The sequence below is a fragment of the Octopus bimaculoides genome, chromosome 1, assembly GCF_046866305.1.
Source record: "Octopus bimaculoides isolate indiv1 chromosome 1, ASM4686630v1, whole genome shotgun sequence".
Taxonomy (NCBI): Eukaryota; Metazoa; Mollusca; class Cephalopoda; order Octopoda; family Octopodidae; genus Octopus; species Octopus bimaculoides.
Window position 1 is genome coordinate 6,474,031 of NC_142928.1, and position 20,671 is coordinate 6,494,701.

The following is a 20,671-nucleotide window of genomic DNA, read 5'->3' on the forward strand; positions in this document are numbered from 1 at the left end:
CACTTTCCGCCGAAGAAATACTCGTTTCATGCACCTTTTCCTTAAATGGCAACTTGTGAATAAAGCAGTAAACCAATATCATACTGTTTTGGAGAGACAAATTGCTATGCCCAAACCAAGTTCCCTTCCGAAGTGGAATTTGGTTTTTCGCCGATTTCTTACACCTTTTCTTGTTGCACTGAAACCTGCTCTCTGAGTGCAATCTTCCGGCCCGCTTCACTTTGTAAACTTTGCTCAGTATAGTTTTGCAAGATGGGCAACGCATTTGTTTGGCAAGGAACTCAAGTTCCTGGCAATAAGTAATTGAAGAATTTTCATCATATAATTTGTGGGAAAGTCTGTATAGGTTTACGCACATGCATAAATACACACACACATAAATGATGATGATGATGATGATGATGACAAACATACATACATACATACATATATATATATATATATATATATATATATATATATATATATATATATATATATATATACACACACACACGCACATACATACAGAGGAGATCACCGTTAATCGAAAAGTTAACTTCGTTAATCCGTTAATTCTTTGAAAATGCAAACGTTAATACGTTAACTTTTTAGTGAAAAAAGGCATTACTACAGTTTAATACCCCCACCGACTTTGTTGCCTCATAACTTCCAGAAAAATGGATACTTTTTAACGAAACTTGCACGAAGTAATCGCTTGTATTCTGTAGATTGAGTGTATCTAAAGATTTGTTGGAAAAAATTTTCCGAGGGGTTGGGGAGAGGAGTTTCGGAAAATTCACAGGACTCAACATTTCCCCTCTCATAACTTTCTGGAAAATAAGTATTTTTTAATGAAATTTTATACAAATACCTTTCAAACGGTATAGATTACGATTATAGAGAAAACTAGGCAAAACTTTTGGAAGGGGACGTGGGGTGAGGAGTTTCGGGTCAGACGGCCCACATAAGATGGAATTTTTCTGTTTTGACGGGAATTTTTCCAATGTTTTTCACCAAAGTCTTCAGAATGATGGGAGGCACCTTTTCACGAAAAAAAAAAAGAAACAAATTCGAAATTTTTTTTTTTTTCACTATGCACTTAAAACCTGTGAGAGAAACATTTTCAGTTAAAAAAACATTGTTAATAATTTCAGAGGAAAATGTGTGATTTAAGAGGGATCTGGTTGTTGTTTCTAACAAATCCCAAAACCTCCCTCCTCGTTTCTTTCTCACCCACACATCTACTGATATTTTTCTCCCTATAAACAAATTTTATGGAATGTTGATGTCAAAGTAACACACATGTAGTCTCAACAGAGCGAGGCCGTGTTATGTGTGTGTGTAAGAAAAAAAAAACACGTAAAAATATCTTTAGTGTTCATATTAATCTGTCAAATGTAATGCTTATTTGTTCACGTTATTTTGAATTATTCAGGCTCAAGAGGGGTGTCCACAATATTTGCCTGTAACTTTGTAAATATTTTACATACATATTTGAAATTTTGTCAGTGGGTGCTTTATATATCACTGGTTTATAGTTATGTAATTTTAGCTGATCTTGCTGAGTAAATTTGACTTTTATGGGAAGGTAAATTTAATTAACAGGTGTATAAGCAATAACATTATGGATAGACACTAAAATTGAAATTCTTAATTCTTAATGTGTCTTACCTATTTGATTTGTTACTAAAATTATCTCAGATGGCAACTGACAAAAATTTTGCCACTTTTCAAGATGAGGTATATTAATTTGAATTAATTAAAACACAGGTATAATCAGTACAAAATTTTATTCTTTCGGTAAATATTTCGTACCTCGGACTTTCCACATATTTTTTCAGGTGCATTCAGCGTATCTGACCCCCAAAATGTAAATAAATGTTTATGTTAATTTAAAAGTAACATCAGTTCAGTCTTACTCTACTTATCCAAAAGTTGTTGCCAGTCATCATGATCTGGTTGAGTTTGCTTGGACATTTTTAACCTACACATACCATCCATCTTGGCCCAGCGTTAGTTTGAGGGAGGACTTTGAGAAAGTATGCAGGGTCTCTGCTGAGTTGATCTACATACATTGTATTCAGACGTCTTGCTTGAATACGGCCATGCTTTGGCATCCATCGCAGTAGGTCGCTTGACAGCTCTTGTTTAGCTCACCAGTAATGTCCCACAAAACACAAAATGTCTATCCTCTATAAAGATGGAAACAAAAGCTGTTTCTTGGTGCTAGTGAAATGAATAAAATCAATATATCCATAAAATTAATTGAACTACAAACAATTCTAAAGAGTAGTTGTACCAAGTAAACTTGGGGTAGATGTGATGAGCTCAATATCAGGCAGAATTTAATTAAATGGTAGAGATAACAATGAAGTTTTATCATCCTCAAAATAGAAATAATAATGTCTCAAATTTTGCCCCAAGGCCAGCAATTTTGAGGGGGGGATGTATGATCAGATATGTAATGAAGAAATAAGAAATGTTAGCACGCAAAGGCGTCGAGCTTGCAGAATCGTTAGCACGCCGGGCGAAATGCTTAGCGGTATTTCGTCTGCCATTTCGTTCTGAGTTCAAATTCCATTGAGGTCGACTTTGCCCTTCATCCTTTCGGGGTTGATAAATTAAGTACCAGTTATGCACTGGGGTCGATGTAATTGACTTAATCCCTTTGTCTGTGCTTGTTTGTTCCTTCTATGTTTAGCCCCCTGTGGGCAATGAAGAAATAAGATATGTTCAGGTATGGAGCATGCACCATTGCAGCGCATCACTGCACCCACCATTTGTCAGTATTTACTCAGGCCTTCTAGGGAGACCCTCCTAGCAGTGTCTCAGTGAAATCCCATCTCTGCAAGATACATCCTCATCTGCCATGACCATATGGTTGACCAACATGAACTGCCTCTCCTAAAGATTTGAACAGACAGATAGAGGAAATAGGCATGAAACCTAGTTTAGTGAAGTTCTTGAAAACGGTAGTATTAGGGACAGCTATGATATGTAGGATGGTTCTTGGCACCTTAGGTTATTCATTGTAGTCCAATGTTAGGATTTTTTTATTTTTCAACAGTTTAATCTGAAATAATAAGAAAATGGGGACGGAATGCCATGTAGAGCTGTTGCAAAAAATTTGCATCCTTGGTAGAGCCAGAATCATCAGGAAAATATTTGTTGAAAAGAATGGATAGCATGGTACCATAGGTTGCAGGTAACAAGCACACAGCACATGCAAGACTTCAGGAGTTCCAACAAAACCTGAGTTAGAAGAATATAATGATACTAATGATAATAAATTGAAAAATATCAGGATATAACCAGAGAGATGAAGAGACTGTAGAAGACAAAAGTGGAAAACGCTTACGTCACCATTGTGCACTTGACACAACATCTGAATGCAACCTAAAAGGCTGAAGAATATTTGAATGGCGAACCATTGTTGACTGCAGGAAAATGCAATCCTGTACTCTGCAAGAATCGTAGAAAGATTCTTGAAATTTGAGGAGACATGTTGTCACCAGACCCCCTGCTAATTAAATTAGTAAGTAATCGCTTAATAATAATAATAATAATAATAATAATAATAATAATAATAATATATGCTGAATCATAGATATGACAGGTTAACTTGGGAGGTTAAGCAGTTGCGGTCAATGAAAAAGGTAGCAGTAGTACCAATAATTGTCGGAGCCCTGGGAACAGTGAGCAAAAATCTCAAGAAGTACGTGGAACAAATAGGGGCTGCAATAAGAGTGGAGCACTTGCAGAAAACAGCACTGCTTGGAACCACTTGAATACTCCGGAAGGTGCTTGAAAAATAGGTTTTACCTTAGTTCACTGGTTGTGAACAGCTGACACCGTAGTACATCTCCAGCGTTAGAAGCTGTGCAAAGGCAATGACAATAACAATAGTAATAATAATAATAATAATAATAATAATAATAATAGTGCACTAGGTAAATTACATGTGCTCTATAATTGATGTTGCATGCCTGTTTGACCCACAAATAGTTAAGAGGGAAGGTGAAAAAATAGCCATATACAATCCTTTTAATTACAAGATAGTTTGAATGTGGAAAATGAAGATGGTGCCAATTATTGTCAGGTGCTTGGGGGGAAGGTATGAAGAATGTAAAGGAAGTGGGAATAGAATGCTCAGTTGAGCTGTTGCAAAAGGTTTCTCTCCTTGGCACAGCCAGAATCATTAAGAGAGTATTAGATAGTTGAAGAGAATGAATAACATGATATCATAGGCTGCAGGTAGCAATCCTGCTAATGGAGTTCCAACATAGCAAGAGTCAAAAGAGTAATATAAATAATGGTTTCAAATTTTGGCACAAGGCCATCAAATTCAGTGGAGCGGATCAGGTGATTACTTTGATACCAATGCACAAATAATACATATTTTATTGCCCCTGAATGTATGAAAGACAAAGTCAACCTTAGCAGGATTTGAACTCAGAGCATAAAGACAGATGCTGCTCAGCATCTTGCTTGGTGTGCTAACGATTCTGCCAGCTTGTCACTTTTACTGCTATAATACTACTAATAATAATGCTTTCAGATTTTGCCACAAGGGTAGATGGTACTTAATTTATCAACCCTGGAAGGATGAAAGGCAAAAGTTGACCTCGGTGGAATTTGAATTCAGAACATAGCAACGGGTGAAATACCGCTAAACATTTCATCTAGCATGCTAACAATTCTGCCAGCTCCTCACCTTAATAATAATAATAATAATAATAATAATAATAATAATAATAATAATAATAACCTTTTCTACTCTAAGGTGCAAAGCCTGAAATTTTGGGGAGGGGACTAGTCGGTTACATCAACCCTCAATATTTCACTGGTACTTAATTTATTGACCCCGAAAGGATGAAAGGCAAAGTCAACCTGGGTGGAATTTGAACTCAGAACAGAGCAAGGAGCGAAATACTGCTAAGCATTTCGTCCAGCGTTCTAATGATTCTGCCAGCTCGCCGCCTTAATAATAATAATAATAATAATAATAATAATAATAAGAATAATTCTTTCTCTTATACGTCACCTTAACTTACTACTATTACTACTACTACTACTAATTTTCTCTTATAGGTACATGATCTAATATGTGGAGACAAAGGCAAGCTGATTATATAAACCCCAGTGCTTGACTGTACTTAATTTATCGACCTTGAGAGGATGAACAGCAAAGTCGATTTTGGTGGAATCTGAACCCAGAACGTAAAGACGGACGAAATGCCCTTAAGCATTTTATCCTGCGTACTAACGGTTCTGCCAGTTGGCCGCCATAACATATTAATGGTTTTGGCACAAGGTCAGCCAGTTCGAGGAAGGTTGTAAGTCGATTATATTGGCACCAGTGTTCAACTGGTACTTGTTTCATCGACCCTGGCGAAATCTGAAATTGGAACGTAAAGACGGATGAAACGTCGCAAAACATTTGGTCCGGCGTCGCCGCCTTGTTGATGTGGACCAATAATGAAAATAGATTGGCCAATGTTGAGCAAACAATATCTCTTGGAATAAGTCTTATGTTAAACGGAAGGTGATGTCGAAGTTGTAATCTGAAAGATGGGCGTCCAAAGATGATATTGAATAATACAATACGGCAGGTAATTAAAACATCAGAAAGGATGAAGAAAATCCCAAGATAATTAAATAACATATAAATTAGAATAAGTTAGACTTGATGAAGGAATTTCAATTATTCCCCTTTGATAAATGACGCTCTCGAACGTGAAAAAGGTGAAGAGTTATTCCCGAAATCATTTCCGGTTTTAGAAAATTTTAAGAAATTTTGTTTCTTTTTTGATGAAATTTGTGAAACGAAATGTTTTAATTGGGAACGGCATCAATTAAAACAGCAGGACAATAAGGGTTTCTGTTCCGTGATAGGAACAACCAACTCACCATCTAAACTCTTTGGCTTTACTTTGATTTGATCAAATCTCGTTCTGTCCACAAAACAAGTCTTTGCCATAAAAATAAATATAAATATATAAATATAATATAATATTATATAAATACATAATATAAATATAATAATATATAAACCATGAATATCAATGTTAAAATATTGAAAGGTCGAGAATGTACAGTGAAGGTAAATATATTTCTTTGTTTTACATCTCTTTTTCTCTCTCTCTTTATTCATATCTATGTATATATATAAAGTATTTATATGTATTTAATCAAATATTTCCTTTTAACAGTCGTAACTTATATGACATTGTTGAATTTTAAAATACGGATAAATTTACAACACACATCCACATCCACACATCCTGATAATTCACTTTCATTTATTGTAAATTTTCCTTAAAACTATTTACATAATAAAATATTTCTGTTTCACGTCCAAATTATTAATTCTGTAAGAATTTCACCGACTAAAATCTAAGTTTGTTGTTAAAAAACGAAACCCCACAGTATTATATATATACATATATATATATATATATATATATATATATATATATATATATATATAGTGTGTTGTGCGCTGTGTGTATACACGATATACACACCCATTAATTATGGTAACAATGTAATTTTTATGATTTTTGAATATCTTTCAACAGATCGAAGCGATTTATTTTTCAACTTGGAATATTATTCATTCTAAAGACTTCTTTAATATTCTCCATCCTTCCATCCTCAACGAAAGTTTCCATAAAACGAACCGAATGAATCAACAATTTAATATTTACAATAACCAACACATTTTCTACAACTCTCTCTCATTTGTAGCGAAATATGGTGTGTTGTTGAACCTAGGTGGATATTTTAAAATTAATTTTAAGAACTGTTACAGCCGTCACACCAGTGTAGTAGTTTGTTTACTAATCCTTTCGTAAATATTAAAATTGGTTGCAGATAACAGGAAACTTATCGATACCAGGTTGTGTTATTACATGTTTTTATTTACCTCAATACTTACACACACACACACAGAAGTGTAAATCCTTAACCTTCATCTCTCTCCACTCTTCTTTCCGCGTAATATATATATATATATATATATATATATATACACACACACACACATATACATACAAACACTCACGTGCACACATACACGATCGCACCTCCCTCCCACCTTATGGCTATATCCGTTTATATTCGTATTCTTCTGACGTCAACCTCGCTTATTACACCCTGACTGATTTTTTCCATTTTTAAATTTGCAAACTTGCTATTCTCGACACATTCTTCATGAGAACGTCATTGAAAACTGATTCATTAGCATCTCTTTGTTTAAACTCCCATCTTCCCTGACACTTGGGTCATGTGGTGTACATCACAGTTATTCACTATTTAGTAAACATACCTATTTAAAGGGAGACAACTGACATCCCTGTTATTGCTACAGCATGGGCGTGAATCCCTTATATTATTAAGTTGGTCTTTTGTAATTATTAGTCCCACATTTCATCTTGTCGTCCCTGCTGTGACTTCTTCAGCCTCACTGGTCCTGTTTGCACTAACCAACCCATCTTATAAACCAATATTTCTCAAGGGTCTCCCTCTGACCCTCGGGGATCCATACAAGATTTTGTTGTTAAAATGTACAGGCAATAAATCGGTTATACTTTTACAATACATAAAATATTTCAACAATTTTTATACAACAGGCGTAGGAGTGGCTGTGTGGTAAGTAGCTTGCTTACCAACCACATGGTTCCGGGTTCAGTCCCACTGCGTGGCACCTTGGGCAAGTGTCTTCTACTATTGCCTCGGGCCGACCAAAGCCTTGTGAGTGGATTTGGTAGATGGAAACCGAAAGAAGACCGTCGTATATATGTATATATATATATGTGTGTTTGTGTGTCTGTGTTTGTCCCCCCAACATCGCTTGACAACTGATGCTGGTGTGTTTATGTCCCTATAACATAGTGGTTCAGCAAAAGAGATGATAGAATAAGTACTAGGCTTACAAAGAATAAGTCCTGGGGTCGATTTGCTCGACTAAAGGCGGTGCTCCAGCATGGCCGCAGTCAAATGACTGAAACAAGTAAAAGAGTAACTCCTACTAATATTTAGTAATACAAACACCAAATGGCTCCGAGAGTCCATAGGTAAAAAAATGGTTCAGAACCACTTTTATAAATACTTCCGTGTATCTCTACATGGCCCCTCTTATTTTTTAATTATCAAGGTCTACATTGAATAATGTAGTCCTAGATGCACAATGTATGAGTAAGAGATGATTTGATAAATGGCGAAATCAGACTAGACTTAGCTAGACATGTTTAGTACCAGAACAACATCATCATCATCGTCGTCGTCGTTTAACGTCCGCTTTCCATGCTGGCATGGGTTGGACAGTTTGACTGAGGGCTGGCAACCCAGGAGGCTGCACCAGGCTCCAATCTGATCTGGCAAAGTTTCTACAGCTGGATGCCCTTCCTAACACCAACCACTCCGAGAGTGTAGTGGGTGCTTTTTACGTGCCACTGGCATGAGGGCCAGTCAGGCGGTACTAGCATCGACCACACTCGAATGGTGCTTTTTATATGTCACCAGCATGGGAGTCAGTCAGGCGGCACTGGCAATGATCACGCTCAAATGGTGCTTTTTGCGTACCACTGGCACAAGTGCCAACATTCCTGGTTGACACATTACCACTGATGAATATTTACTGTTGTAAGATCCTCGCTGTTGGACAGATTTATGTATCAAACCGGATTTTTGCTTTCCAAACATATGGTCTCAGGTTCAGTCCCACTGTGTAGCACCTTGGGTAAGTGTCTTCTACAATAGCCCTAGGCCAACCAAAACCTTGTGAGTGGATTTGGCAGACTGAAAGTTGTGTATGTGTGTGCCACTTAATACAATCTTGGAGTGGTTGGCATTAGGAAGTGCATCCAGCCATTGAAACCATGTCAAAACAGAGGATTGGAGCCATGCCAGCTCCTGTCAAATCATCCAACCCATGACAGCATGGAAAACAGGCGTTAAATGGTGATGATATGTATGTGTGCATGTGATACAACAATGTCTTTATTTCCAGTATTCAGTGAGAACGTATCTAGTCACGTGGGAAATATCTTGCTTGGAACCTGGTGAGGTTTTGCAACAGGAAAGCTTCTGGTTGTAGAAACCTCAATTAGCTCTGTTCAAAACAATGCAATCATGGAGAAGTGAATATTATTAAGCTGAGGATGATATTTGTATGTGTCCCCCCCTCTTGCTTTGAGACCATGTGATGATTGTAAATGAGTATCACCACCAAACAAGTGGTGTTCTGCAATCTTACGTGAAAACATGTCCAACTGTGGAGAAACATTATCTTGGAAACAGGTGAAAGTTGGTGACAGGAAGGGCATCCAGACATAAGCATTCTTCTTCAATAATATCTATCCAACCCATGCAAGCATGGAAAAGTGGATGTTAAAATGTATGTAGTTGAGTGACATTTTGGTCAGTTAAAACATACAGGGTTTTACATTGGATTTAGATTTGTTTGGTCATTCCACAAGTGTGTCTACAACTCAGTTGGAATCACAATAGATTAGTAATTATAAATGATGTTACACTTTTGGCTAGACACCTGTATTGTACCCCTCTATATTTTAAATCTTTCACTAGCACAAAGCCACACCTCCCCCCTCAGTACTACTCCCCACTCTCAGGTGAGGGGTTCTTGTCTTTCAGGGTATTTTCTTGATCCATGTAAAAAGCACTGATGATGGTGTCACATAATAAGCACCCAGTACACTCTGTAAAGTGGTTGGTGTTAGGAAGGGTGTCCAACTGTAGAAACCATGCCAAAACAGAAGACTGGAGCCGGGTGCAGCCTTTGGCCTTACCAGCTCCTGTCAAACTGTCTAACCCATGCCAGCAGGGAAAAATGGATGTTAAAGGATGATGATGATAATGATGATGACATCAACCTCAGCTGTGATCTTCTCTGCTGTCACATAAGCCAGCCTAACTGGAAAAGAGATACCAGTTTATGACTATATCACAGTGAAAATACTGGTTCTTGTCTGATTTCTATTAACACTGTCACATCGTGGCTGGTTGCTTTCTGCAAAACATATTATTAAAACTGTTGTTGTTCATCATTTTTTAATGTCTGCCTTCCATGCTGGCATGGGTGGAACGGTTTCACAAGAGCCGGCCAAGCAGAAGCCTGCACCAGACTTCTGTGACTGTTTTGGCAGGATTTTTACAGCTGGATGCCCTTCCTAACACCAATCACCCAGAAGAGGGGACTTAGTGCTTTTTACGGGACACAAGCACAGGCGAGGTCAGTTTGGGCAAGGTTTTTACAGCCGAACCTCTCATCACCTGGCACAAAGCTACCTCCTTCAATACCACTCTTCCTCTCGGTTGAGGGGTCTTTGCCTTGTAGGTACTTGATGATCTCATTAGTTGCTGGTGCCATGTAAAAAGCACCCCAGTCCACACTCTGTAAAGTCGTTGGGGTTAGGAAGAGCATCCAGCCATAGAAAACATGCTAAAGTAGACAGTGGTACTTGGTGCAGTTCTCAGGCTTACCAGCTCTTCTCAAACTGTCCAATCTATGCCAGCATGGAAGATGGACATTAAATGATGATGATGTTGACTTAATTTTACAATCTGTATTTACCAGCAAGATATAATATGCTTCTTTTAATTTTAAATCTATCCAAAAATTGCCCAGCATTTAATACGACCATATTATGGATGGGAGACTTAGTGCCATAGGCTACGGAGCTGGATAAGCATAAGTCCAGTGGATAAAATAATTGTTACTAAGAATAAAATATTGAAAACTAGTCAAAATATTTTGCAATCTATTGGCATAAACTTACAAAACGTTGCTTATAGTACATTGGCAGTTATGTTGGCAAGATATATATCATTTTCTTATACCTTCTTCTCCAGGATACATAACATGTACCTGATATATGTCTTACATTATTTACAGGCTGTGTTATCTTTAAGAAACATTTTTTTAATTATCTAAATGAAAAATTCTCCAAGAAAGGTGAATCATCATCATCAACGACCATTTTCCATGCTGGGTTGGACGGTTAGGAACTGCACCAGCCTCCATCTGTCTGTTTTGGTATGGTTTTTACAACTAGATGCCCTTCCTAATGCCAACCACTTTACAAAGTGTACTGGGTACTTTCCATGTGGCACCTGCACATGATAGGGATGTTAAACTTTCATCCACCTGTCAGCTATTTACAATGAGCGAATGAAAACAAAATCATAGAAGTGGCGCACCAGCTTGGTGCCTGGTTATATGAAACTATCAGATCCTGTATGGCAGTTCTCTTTACCAAAACATAAAACAACCACACAGGTGAACTGAAAGGAAATGAAATTGAACTGCAGTACTTTCTTAACAGAATTTATTTAGGATCAGTTTATGGTTTCGTATTTTTTTCAAGTATTCTGTCAGAATAAAGTATTTAGATCATCTTACATTGTTCCCTTCAAAACCACTTTAGCCCTTTTGATACCAACCTGGCTGAAACCATCTCTGACTCTGTAGTAAAAATGTCTTGTTTTCATAAGTTTTGAATTAAAATCTTCCACCAAACCTTAGTCAGAATTTATGTTCCTAACACTAGCTGAATGATAACTAAGTTATTTTACTAAATTCTTTGTTATATTTAAAATTAATTTAAAGAAACACAGAGCATCTCAACAGAAATAAAATAACAGAAGGGTTAAAAACCTACTACATTTTCTCCATGAAATATCCTTGTAAAATAAGGGTATGTCTTATTTATGCTGGCAAATATGGTATGTATTCCCTACAGTTTTTTTTTTTCCATTTCTTTCTTGTGCATCTGTTTTCCATGTCAGCATCGGTTGGATGAATACTTATTATTGAGACATTATTTTTGTAATTTCTATCTGTATTTTATTTCAGATTTCTCCCTCAGACTCCATACAGAAACTGAAAGAGTTGATAGCTGTACAGATGGATATACCTGTCGGACAACAAAAGTTGGTTTATCAAGGCAAAAATCTATCGGGTACATTCACTTCCATTTTTTTCTGAAGCTCTTGTTCCAGTTTTAACTACTAAAAATATTCAGAATACTTTTTTTAGAAAATTACTATTTTTAAATCTCAATGATATTCAGCAACAGTACTTTGGAGTAAACATTGTTTGCAAACATAACATGGCAGTCCCGCTTTAGGATGAATGCTGCTATAATTTAGCCCCAGGAGACATCGTCTCCAGCTGACTATACAACATGATCTGTGCCCTTATATTTTCGAACAAGGGAATCTGGCATGTCTCCTGGGGCTAAATTACAGCAACATTCGTCCTAAACCAGGACTGCCATGTTATGTTGGCAAACAATCTTTATTATGAATATTTTTTTGTCTTGCTGTTAATATTTTAGTCAGTAGGGAAGGCTGTTCCCATGACCCTTTACAGCGTTTCTGGGACTGGTAGGAGGAGGAAGTTATCTTCAAACTGGTCACCTGGCCCTGATACTTGCAACAGAGTTGAGGTCTGCTGAAGGTACCCAAAGTGTGCTCTGTGATTTGGTAGTCTCTGAGGAAGCTAGGAGAAGAAAACTAGCTTGTGGAAGCTGTACAATCCATGTACAGGGAGTACAGTCAGTAAGGTAACAACCATGAGTACAGGCAGGAGTTCACCAGGGCTTTGTTCTTAGACTCCTATTAATCATTGTCCTCCAGACCATAATAGAGGAATTTAAGACTGGCTGCCTTTGGAAACTACTAATATACTGGTGGCGTCATTCCCATTGTGGAATCTGTAGTAGAATTAGAGAAGAAACGCCAGATGTGGAAGCAAACCCTGGAATTAAAGAGCCTTAAAGTTAACATAGCAAAGACCCAAGTTCTAGTAAGCAGAAAAGCAGACAAGATTCCACTCCCTTCATATAAATGGTTCTGCTTGACATGTAGGAAAGGGGTAGGCATGAATTCCATGGGCTGTATCCAGTGCAAGCTAAGGACATAAGAGGTCTATCTCCTACCCTACCCCCTCTCCCTACTGATATTTCCCATCAGCCACCTTTCACCTTTACCTTCATCTTTAACCATATGTTACTCCCCCCCACACTCTCATGATAGCATCCACTCTCTCCTCCCCTCCCATCACCAACTGTCTGTATCCTTTCTTATGCTCACCTTCTTGTACCTTGAGGGTTTGCTCTGGTGGCACTTTGTTACTATCATCTTTATCTTCTTCCCTGCTACTGCCATCCACCCTTATATAATATGGGGTAGTCATGTATCTTCTGTATGGCAAGACACCTGTTCATGTCCCTCCTTCATACTTTAGCTTTTCAACACCTCTCCCAAACACCCTACTCTCTTGGTGATAGGGTTCTTTTCTGCTTTGCAAATTACTTGACAACCTCACTAGTGCCGGTGCCATGAAAAATGCACCCAGTACACATTTTGTAAAGTGGTGGGCATTAGGAAAGGCATCCAGCTTCAGAAAATATGCCAAAGCAGACACTGGACTACGATGCAGCGCTTGGGCCCATCTGATCCTGTCAAACCCTCCAACCCATGCCAGCATCAAACATGGATGTTAGATGATGACGATGATGTTACCGTAGTTACTAATATTCCACTGTTCGACATGGAAGTCAGCATAAAAAGATGGTGATGTTGCCATTGTTGTTAACTTCAGTTGCTAATTTTACCCCTAATATACATCTGTCTTACCATAACCACCATAAATTTGAGATCAAGTAATGAAAATTGATTTCCTTGGGGAGGGGGAGTGTGTGGATTTTCTACTCCCCCCTCCCTTTCTTTTCAAGAAACCAAATCTTAGAATTAATGTATGCATTCTTATTTCTTCTAATTCAGATGAGAAAACCATCAATTCCTATCAGATTCCTGAAAATGGAAAAGTGTTTTTGGTAACAAAGAAATCTGATGAAACACCAAGTCCCAGCTCAACTGCACAGTCGTCGCACTTCTACGATAAACTGCGTCTTTTCCTCTGTCGACATTTCACTGATTCAGATGCTGACTTAGTTTTGACGGAATTCAAAAAGGTAAAAAAAATATGTGACGAGTGTATGTGTTGCAAAATACTTCTAAATCACTTTTTATGGTCTCCAGTTTGAAGCAGTTGGGGGGAACAGCATTGACTCAAAAGCCCTTTGTTTACTTGGGAAGTAAAATTAAGAAGAATTCAGTATAAAGAATTCACTGCAAAAAATTCAATGTAAAGTGGGCAAGTAATATTTCATGTGTTTTATCATGTGGCCCCTCTCCCACTTGGAAATGGTACGATGCGGACCCCAGTTGAGGAAAAGTTGCCCATCCCTGATCTAAATTGTCTTTGTGTGGAATAAGTCATTCAACAAAGTGTATTATGTCACGTGCCTCACACCTATCGTCATATCTGGTTTCTTCTTCATTAGTATTGGAAAGAGGTGTGCACACTCAACAAAATCTGATTCCCCCTCCCCCACACTCCGTCCCAATTCTCGTCTTTCACTGTTTTCTTCCGTAGCCATCTTGACCGTGACAAAATCAAACGTGACGAAGCGTTTACTGCCGTCCTTCTGTGCTTTCTGGTCGCCATTGATTGCTTAACGCCTGCTTCTTGGCAGCAACGAGGAAGAACGCTCCACACAGCTAATGTAAGGGAGATAACCGATTAATTATTACTGGACAAACAATCTTTTAAATTCATTTGTAACTCTGACAAAAGCAAAACAAACAACTAAACAACTTTACAATCATCATCATCATCATCATCGTTTAACGTCCGTTTTCCATGCTGGCATGGGTTGGACGGTTTGACTGAGGACTGGCAAGCTTCCCTACAGAACAATCTCCAACTAAATAAATTTCTTAATGAGTTTATGGAATCAGTTTACATATTTAAGTCTCTGCCCATTCACTATAAATGAGCAACAATGGATTCACTTAGACCCTTAATTTTTAAATATATATATATATATATATATATATATATATATATATATATGCAAGGGCACATGGCCTAGTGGCTAGGGTGTTGCGCTCACAATCACAAGATTTTGGTTTCAATTCCTGGACCGGGTGGTGCATTGTGTTCTTGAGCAAAACACTTCATCTCATGCTGCTCTGCAATCACTTTTGACACCTGACGTGTGATACACCTGTTTCACCTTTGCAGGTAACGTTGATTTGATGGAGGGAATGAGCTAATGTACAGGAGATGCATTTGATTGGCAGGAGAGAGGGTGGGAGTGAGTGGGGTGGAGTTGGACAGAGATAAAAACTAGTGGTGTCAGGGCTGAGCCTTAAGAGGGGACAGGAGAATAGGGAGTGCATGAGGAGAGTGAGGAATGATTAAAGATGGGGATGGTATTAGGTGTTTGGAAGGGCATCCAGCTGTAAAAACCTTGCCAAAACTGATCTTGCCTGTGCTTGTGTCACGTAAAAAGCACTAAACCAATTCTGGTGAGAGGTTGGTGTTAGGAAGGGCATCCAGCTGTGAAGATCCTGCCAAAACAGTCACAGATGTCTGGTGCTAGCTTCTGTCTGGCCAGCTCCTGTCAAACCGTCCCACCCATGCCAGCATGGAACGAGGATGTTAAACGATGGTGATGATGATGTTTTTTTTTTTTTGCTTTTTGTATTTATATTTGTCAGTTTGGTCATACCATTAATGTGGAATCTCTCTTGTTTATATTTGCAGGATTTCGAGAACCGACTGAACAGTCTCAGCTTAGATGACATTGAACGCCTGGCAACCATCAAGTTATTTCAAGCGAAAAAGTTAAATTCTTCGTAGCACACATCTCATTGAACCTATTTTTTTTTTTTATTCATTGTGGTCTTTCCGCCCTCCCCTCCCCCCTCCTGTGATTGGTGCCTGGCAGTTGTGTGTGAAGATGTGTTGGGACATCAACTTCCTTTCTGTCTTTCTTTTTTTTAAATTTCTTTTCCTTCTCCTCCTCTTTCTTCTTCAAAGATATGCCAAGTGCCATCGACTAAAAGAGATGCCGTGTGCCGCCATCTTTCCCCCCCCCCCCCCCTTGCCCGCCTCAACCAATCTGTTCTGAAAATGTGGTGCATACACAACCATGGAAAACCAAAAAAACCAAAACAAACCATCCTTTATCTATGTTACCATTTCTGGCCTTGTGTATGCACATAAACACAGGCACATCACATATCACACACACACACACACACACCACACACCCCACCCTCAAGTTGTCTAGCTTAAACATCAGAAGAGAGACTATTCAAAGACTTGGTAGTTAATAATTCACATCATATTCTCTCTCTCTCCCTCTCTCTCTCTTTCCCTCTCTCTCTCTCTCCCTCTCTCTCCCTCTCTCTCCCTCTCTCTCTCCCTCTCTCTCTCTCTCTCTCTCTCTCCCTCTCTCTCTCTCCCGCTCTCTTTTTCTCTAAGCTATTTTCAAATATTTTATTGTACTATAATTTGAATAAAACCTAAAATAACTCTTTAATATACATTTCGAAGCTAAGATGGTGTTGTGGTGTCTGTTCTTCGTCTGTTCACCTCCAAGTTACTCTTTTAACAACAATCAACAACTTCTGCTATTATTATGCCATATCTTGGACTCTCAGCTTTTTCATGGAACCATATACGTTGCTGTCATGAAAAGCAGCAGGTCACGAGCATTTATTATTTTTTTATTCCTTTTTTACACCTGGTGGGGGGGTGTTGGTGTCATTCTAATGCCATGTAAAAAAAGCACCTGGCACAGTAATCCCTCGCCACATCGTGGTTCACCTATCGTGCATTCAGTACACCATGGATTTTCCTGGCTAATACATGTAAATTTGTATCGCAGACTCCTTGGTATATCTGGGTTTCTGTGGCCGATAGGTATTTATATTTTTTCAGATTTTAATTATTTCTGTGGCAGGTTTTGGAACGTAACACCCGCCGTGATAGTCGAGGGATTACTGTATACTCTAAAGTGAATGGCATTAGGAATGGCGTCCAGTCATAGAAATCATGTCCAAAGCAGTCAGTGGGGTTTGGTGCTGTCTTTTGGCTTGATGGTTCCTGTCAAACTTTCCAACCCATGCCAGCATGGAAAACATTAAATGATGGTTATGGAGCCTTGCTGATTTCTTTGAGAACCCAAGACAAGGCAGACAGGAAAAATGGTGAGAAAGGGAAGAACTAACCCCAGTATCTGACTGGTATTTTATTTATTGTTCCTGAAAACTGAAGTTGGCTGTAGCAGAATTTGAACTTAGAATGAAATAAACTTTGCTTGCTAAGACCTATTGAGGCAAGTGAAATCAAAATCAAAATTGCTGACGTGGCTGATGACAGTACCACCTGATTGGCACTCCTGCCAGTGGAATGTTAAAAGCACATCTGAGCATGATTGTTGCCAGGGCCGTGGATTGGCTCCTGTGCCACTGGCATGTAAAAAGCACCATTTGAGCGTGATTGTTGCCAGCATCACCTTACCAGCACATGTGCCGGTGGTACATGAAAAACAACATTTGAGCATGGTTGTTGCCAGTACCGCCTGACTGGCTCCCATGCAGGTAGCACGTAAAAGCACCCACTACACTCTCGGAGTGGTTGGCATTAGGAAGGGCATCCAGCTGTAGAAACTCTGCCAGATCAGATTGGAGCCTGGTGTAGCCATCTGGTTCACCAGTCCTCAGTCAAACCGTCCAACCCATGCCAGCATGGAAAGCAGACATTAAATGATGATGATGATAATGAGTGCAGGGAGCCAAAATGCTTACCACAAGTCAACCTTTCCAACACTTCACTTAGGCCACTTCTCGGTTGTCTGGGTGTCCATCCTTTTGCATTTAAACCAGTCATACCGGGTCCAAATATTCTACCTGTTTTATATTCAAGCTACTCGGATCCAGCCTTTTGCACCTACCCTACAATGTCATTTTAAAAAATAAAGTCACATCATTGAAATCTTGATGCTTTGAGAGAATGCATGATTAATTCAAACCAATGTGAATAAATAAGAATTACCTTTTGACAGAGAAATCTGAATGCAAAAGGGTTCAGGTGTATGTATTATGTTGGTTACTTGTTTAAGGCTGTCCATCTTGACAGATGACGATGTCATCTTTGATCCTTAGGGGTTGCCTTGATGGCGTTGGCAGGCCCTCTCGTGGCTGAAAAGGCCAATTCTGGAGGCACATGTCCGATTACACTGAGAGCAGCGAAGAGGTCTCCGACGAAGATGAGCTCGTCTAGGGTTTTGTTGATGTTCCTTGAGCTGTCTCCACTTTTCTTCGCGAAGTCTAGTCCACTCATCCTCAAAATGCTGCTTACCAATTTTGACCATACTCCTCCAGGTAGTACGGTCTGTGGCCAGTGTTTCAAGTGCACCAGGGGAGAGGTTGCAGAGCTTCAGGGATTTCTTGAGATGATCTTTATATCGCTTCTTTGGACCTCCGTGCGGTTGGTTACCCTCTGCTAACTCCCCAAAAAGACAACCTAGGGTATATAGTTTTCCGGCATCCTGATAACTTGCCCCACCCAGAATAGTTGACATTCGAGGATCGTACATTCGATGCTGGTCAATTTCGCTCGTCTCAGGATCTCCGAATGTGGGATCTTGTCCTTCCAGGTCAGATAAAGAATGCACTGGAGACAGCGGATATGAAAAGATTCAAGGAGTTTGTATTATGTATATTGCTTGTGAAGGGATATATGTTGACAGTTAAGATAGTGATTTAAGGCATAGGCTCTCAAAGTGGGCGCTACTGCCCTCTGGTGGGCGTTGAGATGGTCACTGATGCCTAAGGGGTTGGTGGTGGCAGTAGAGAAAATGAAGGCGTTGAGAGGACACTGAATCTATTATAATATAGTATTGTATACAAATTATATTAAATATCAAATGATTTATAGTATATATAAATTAGTAATATATGAAATATTTATACATAAAAATAGGGGTGGGGGTGCTGAGGTTATTATATGGTCATGAGGGGTGGTGGCCTAAAAAGTTTGAGAACCTCTAATTTAAGGTGTATATATACATATATATACATATCCAAATTGAAGGAGTTGAGCAGGTAAAATCCATGTTACATATGTTTCCAAGCTAGCAAAACCTCGGAAGTAATAATTACTTAACGAGGGGTGCTCCACTCATTACTCATCAGGTGGAAGATACCTTAACTTGGAATTCCTTAACGACAATGTAATCTTCATATAATTAAGGTATCTTCGGCCTGAGGCTTAGCTAGCGGAGTACCCCTCGTTAAGTAATAATTTACTTCTGAGGATCTGCAAGCTAGGAAATATATGCAACCTGGATTTTACCTGCTCCATTCCTTCAATTTGGATTTTTATTCGCATTCACAACAACTGTAGTTGCTAATCATGAACTATATCAAAAAAAAAAAATTGTTTTCAGCTTATTGAACTTTGATATGGGAAATAACCTACAACCTTCTGCTCTAATAAACCAGTTTCTATTTTCTACGGACTGATTGATTAACTTCCTACACCTACATCCTTGGATTTTACAATTACATACTTTCAATATGTGACCGCGTGTGTATCGTTGGCGATTTTCTTTCTCTGTCTTCCCTTCTTTGGACTTTTTTTATATTTCTGATGAAGAGCTCCGCTCGAAATGTGAAATCCTTTTTTCTTTCCTTTCCTGAGTGTCCAATAACACAGTACTTGTATCACGTCCTCGCGTTGTTTTTTCTTGTTTGGATTGACTATATATATATATATATATTGGGTTACACGTGGAGACAATTTGCCGATTGGACAATAAGTCGACATGCAGAAGTATTGATCATGGAGTTCATCAAAACAGAACAAGGAAGCAGAAAGCTTCTATACAAAGGCTACACCTATATGATTGATAGAACCAGAAAAGAAATTGTCCTGTCTGTAAGTTGTCTGTCAACAAATTGTTCCTCTACCATTGGGTCATCCCATATATAATACAGTTTTTTCAATTGCATGAACTAAAAGTTGGAGGGGGATGGGATAAGCTACCTGCATCAACTTGCTATAAAAGCAGGTAATAATTTGACCATGTACTTATTCTTAGTGCAAGTTTTGAAGAGTGCAGTTCGATTTAAACAGTTATTTTTTTCAAAGCTATAATGGAAGTGACAAAGGAGCATATTCAGCATATTTTGCTTTATGAGTTCAATAAAGGCAATAATGCAATGGAAAGTGTGAGGAATATTAATACAGTATATGGGGATCGGACCATAAGCGTAATTCCAAGCTACAAAATACAGCCTAGAAGACTAGCCTCATCCTGGAAGATCTGTAGAGCTCAATGAGGATGTTCTGCAAACTCTGTTGGAACAAAATCCCATCGTAACTGTTGAGGAACTAGCAGAGAAGCTTGGATTTGGTCATCCAACCATACATCGACACTTGTATGTCATCACAAAAGTCAGCATTTTGGGTCAATGAATTCCTCACAAACTTTCCGAGTCTAGTTGCGCGCAGAGAATGAATGTGTGCTCTTCTTTGCTGTCACGTCTCACAAATGAACCTTTTTGGGACCGAATAGTGACTAATGATGAGAAATGGGTTCTCTATAAAAATGTCAAGTACTGAAGACAGTGGGTAGGGAAAGGAGAAACACTGGAATCCCAGGCTAAAGAAGGTCTTCACCCATGTAAGGTGTTGTTATCTGTTTGGTGGGATGTGAAAGGTTTAGTTCCATTTTGAACTTTTAAACCCAAACCAAACGATAACAAAGGAGATCTACTGCGAGCAGCCTGAGCGGTT

At 38.7% G+C, this 20,671-nt stretch overlaps 1 protein-coding gene across 1 annotated transcript; it reads left to right on the plus strand.

Moving 5' to 3' along the window:
- The first annotated feature begins 5,755 nt into the window (after nt 1-5,755).
- Nucleotides 5,756-16,424, plus strand: LOC106875991 (ubiquitin-like protein 4A). Its single transcript, XM_014924333.3, has 4 exons — nt 5,756-6,085; nt 11,861-11,966; nt 13,795-13,985; nt 15,626-16,424. Exons 1-4 carry the CDS (start codon nt 6,038-6,040, stop codon nt 15,719-15,721), a joined length of 441 nt encoding a protein of 146 aa, XP_014779819.1. The 5' UTR covers nt 5,756-6,037; the 3' UTR covers nt 15,722-16,424.
- Nucleotides 16,425-20,671: the final 4,247 nt, after the last annotated feature.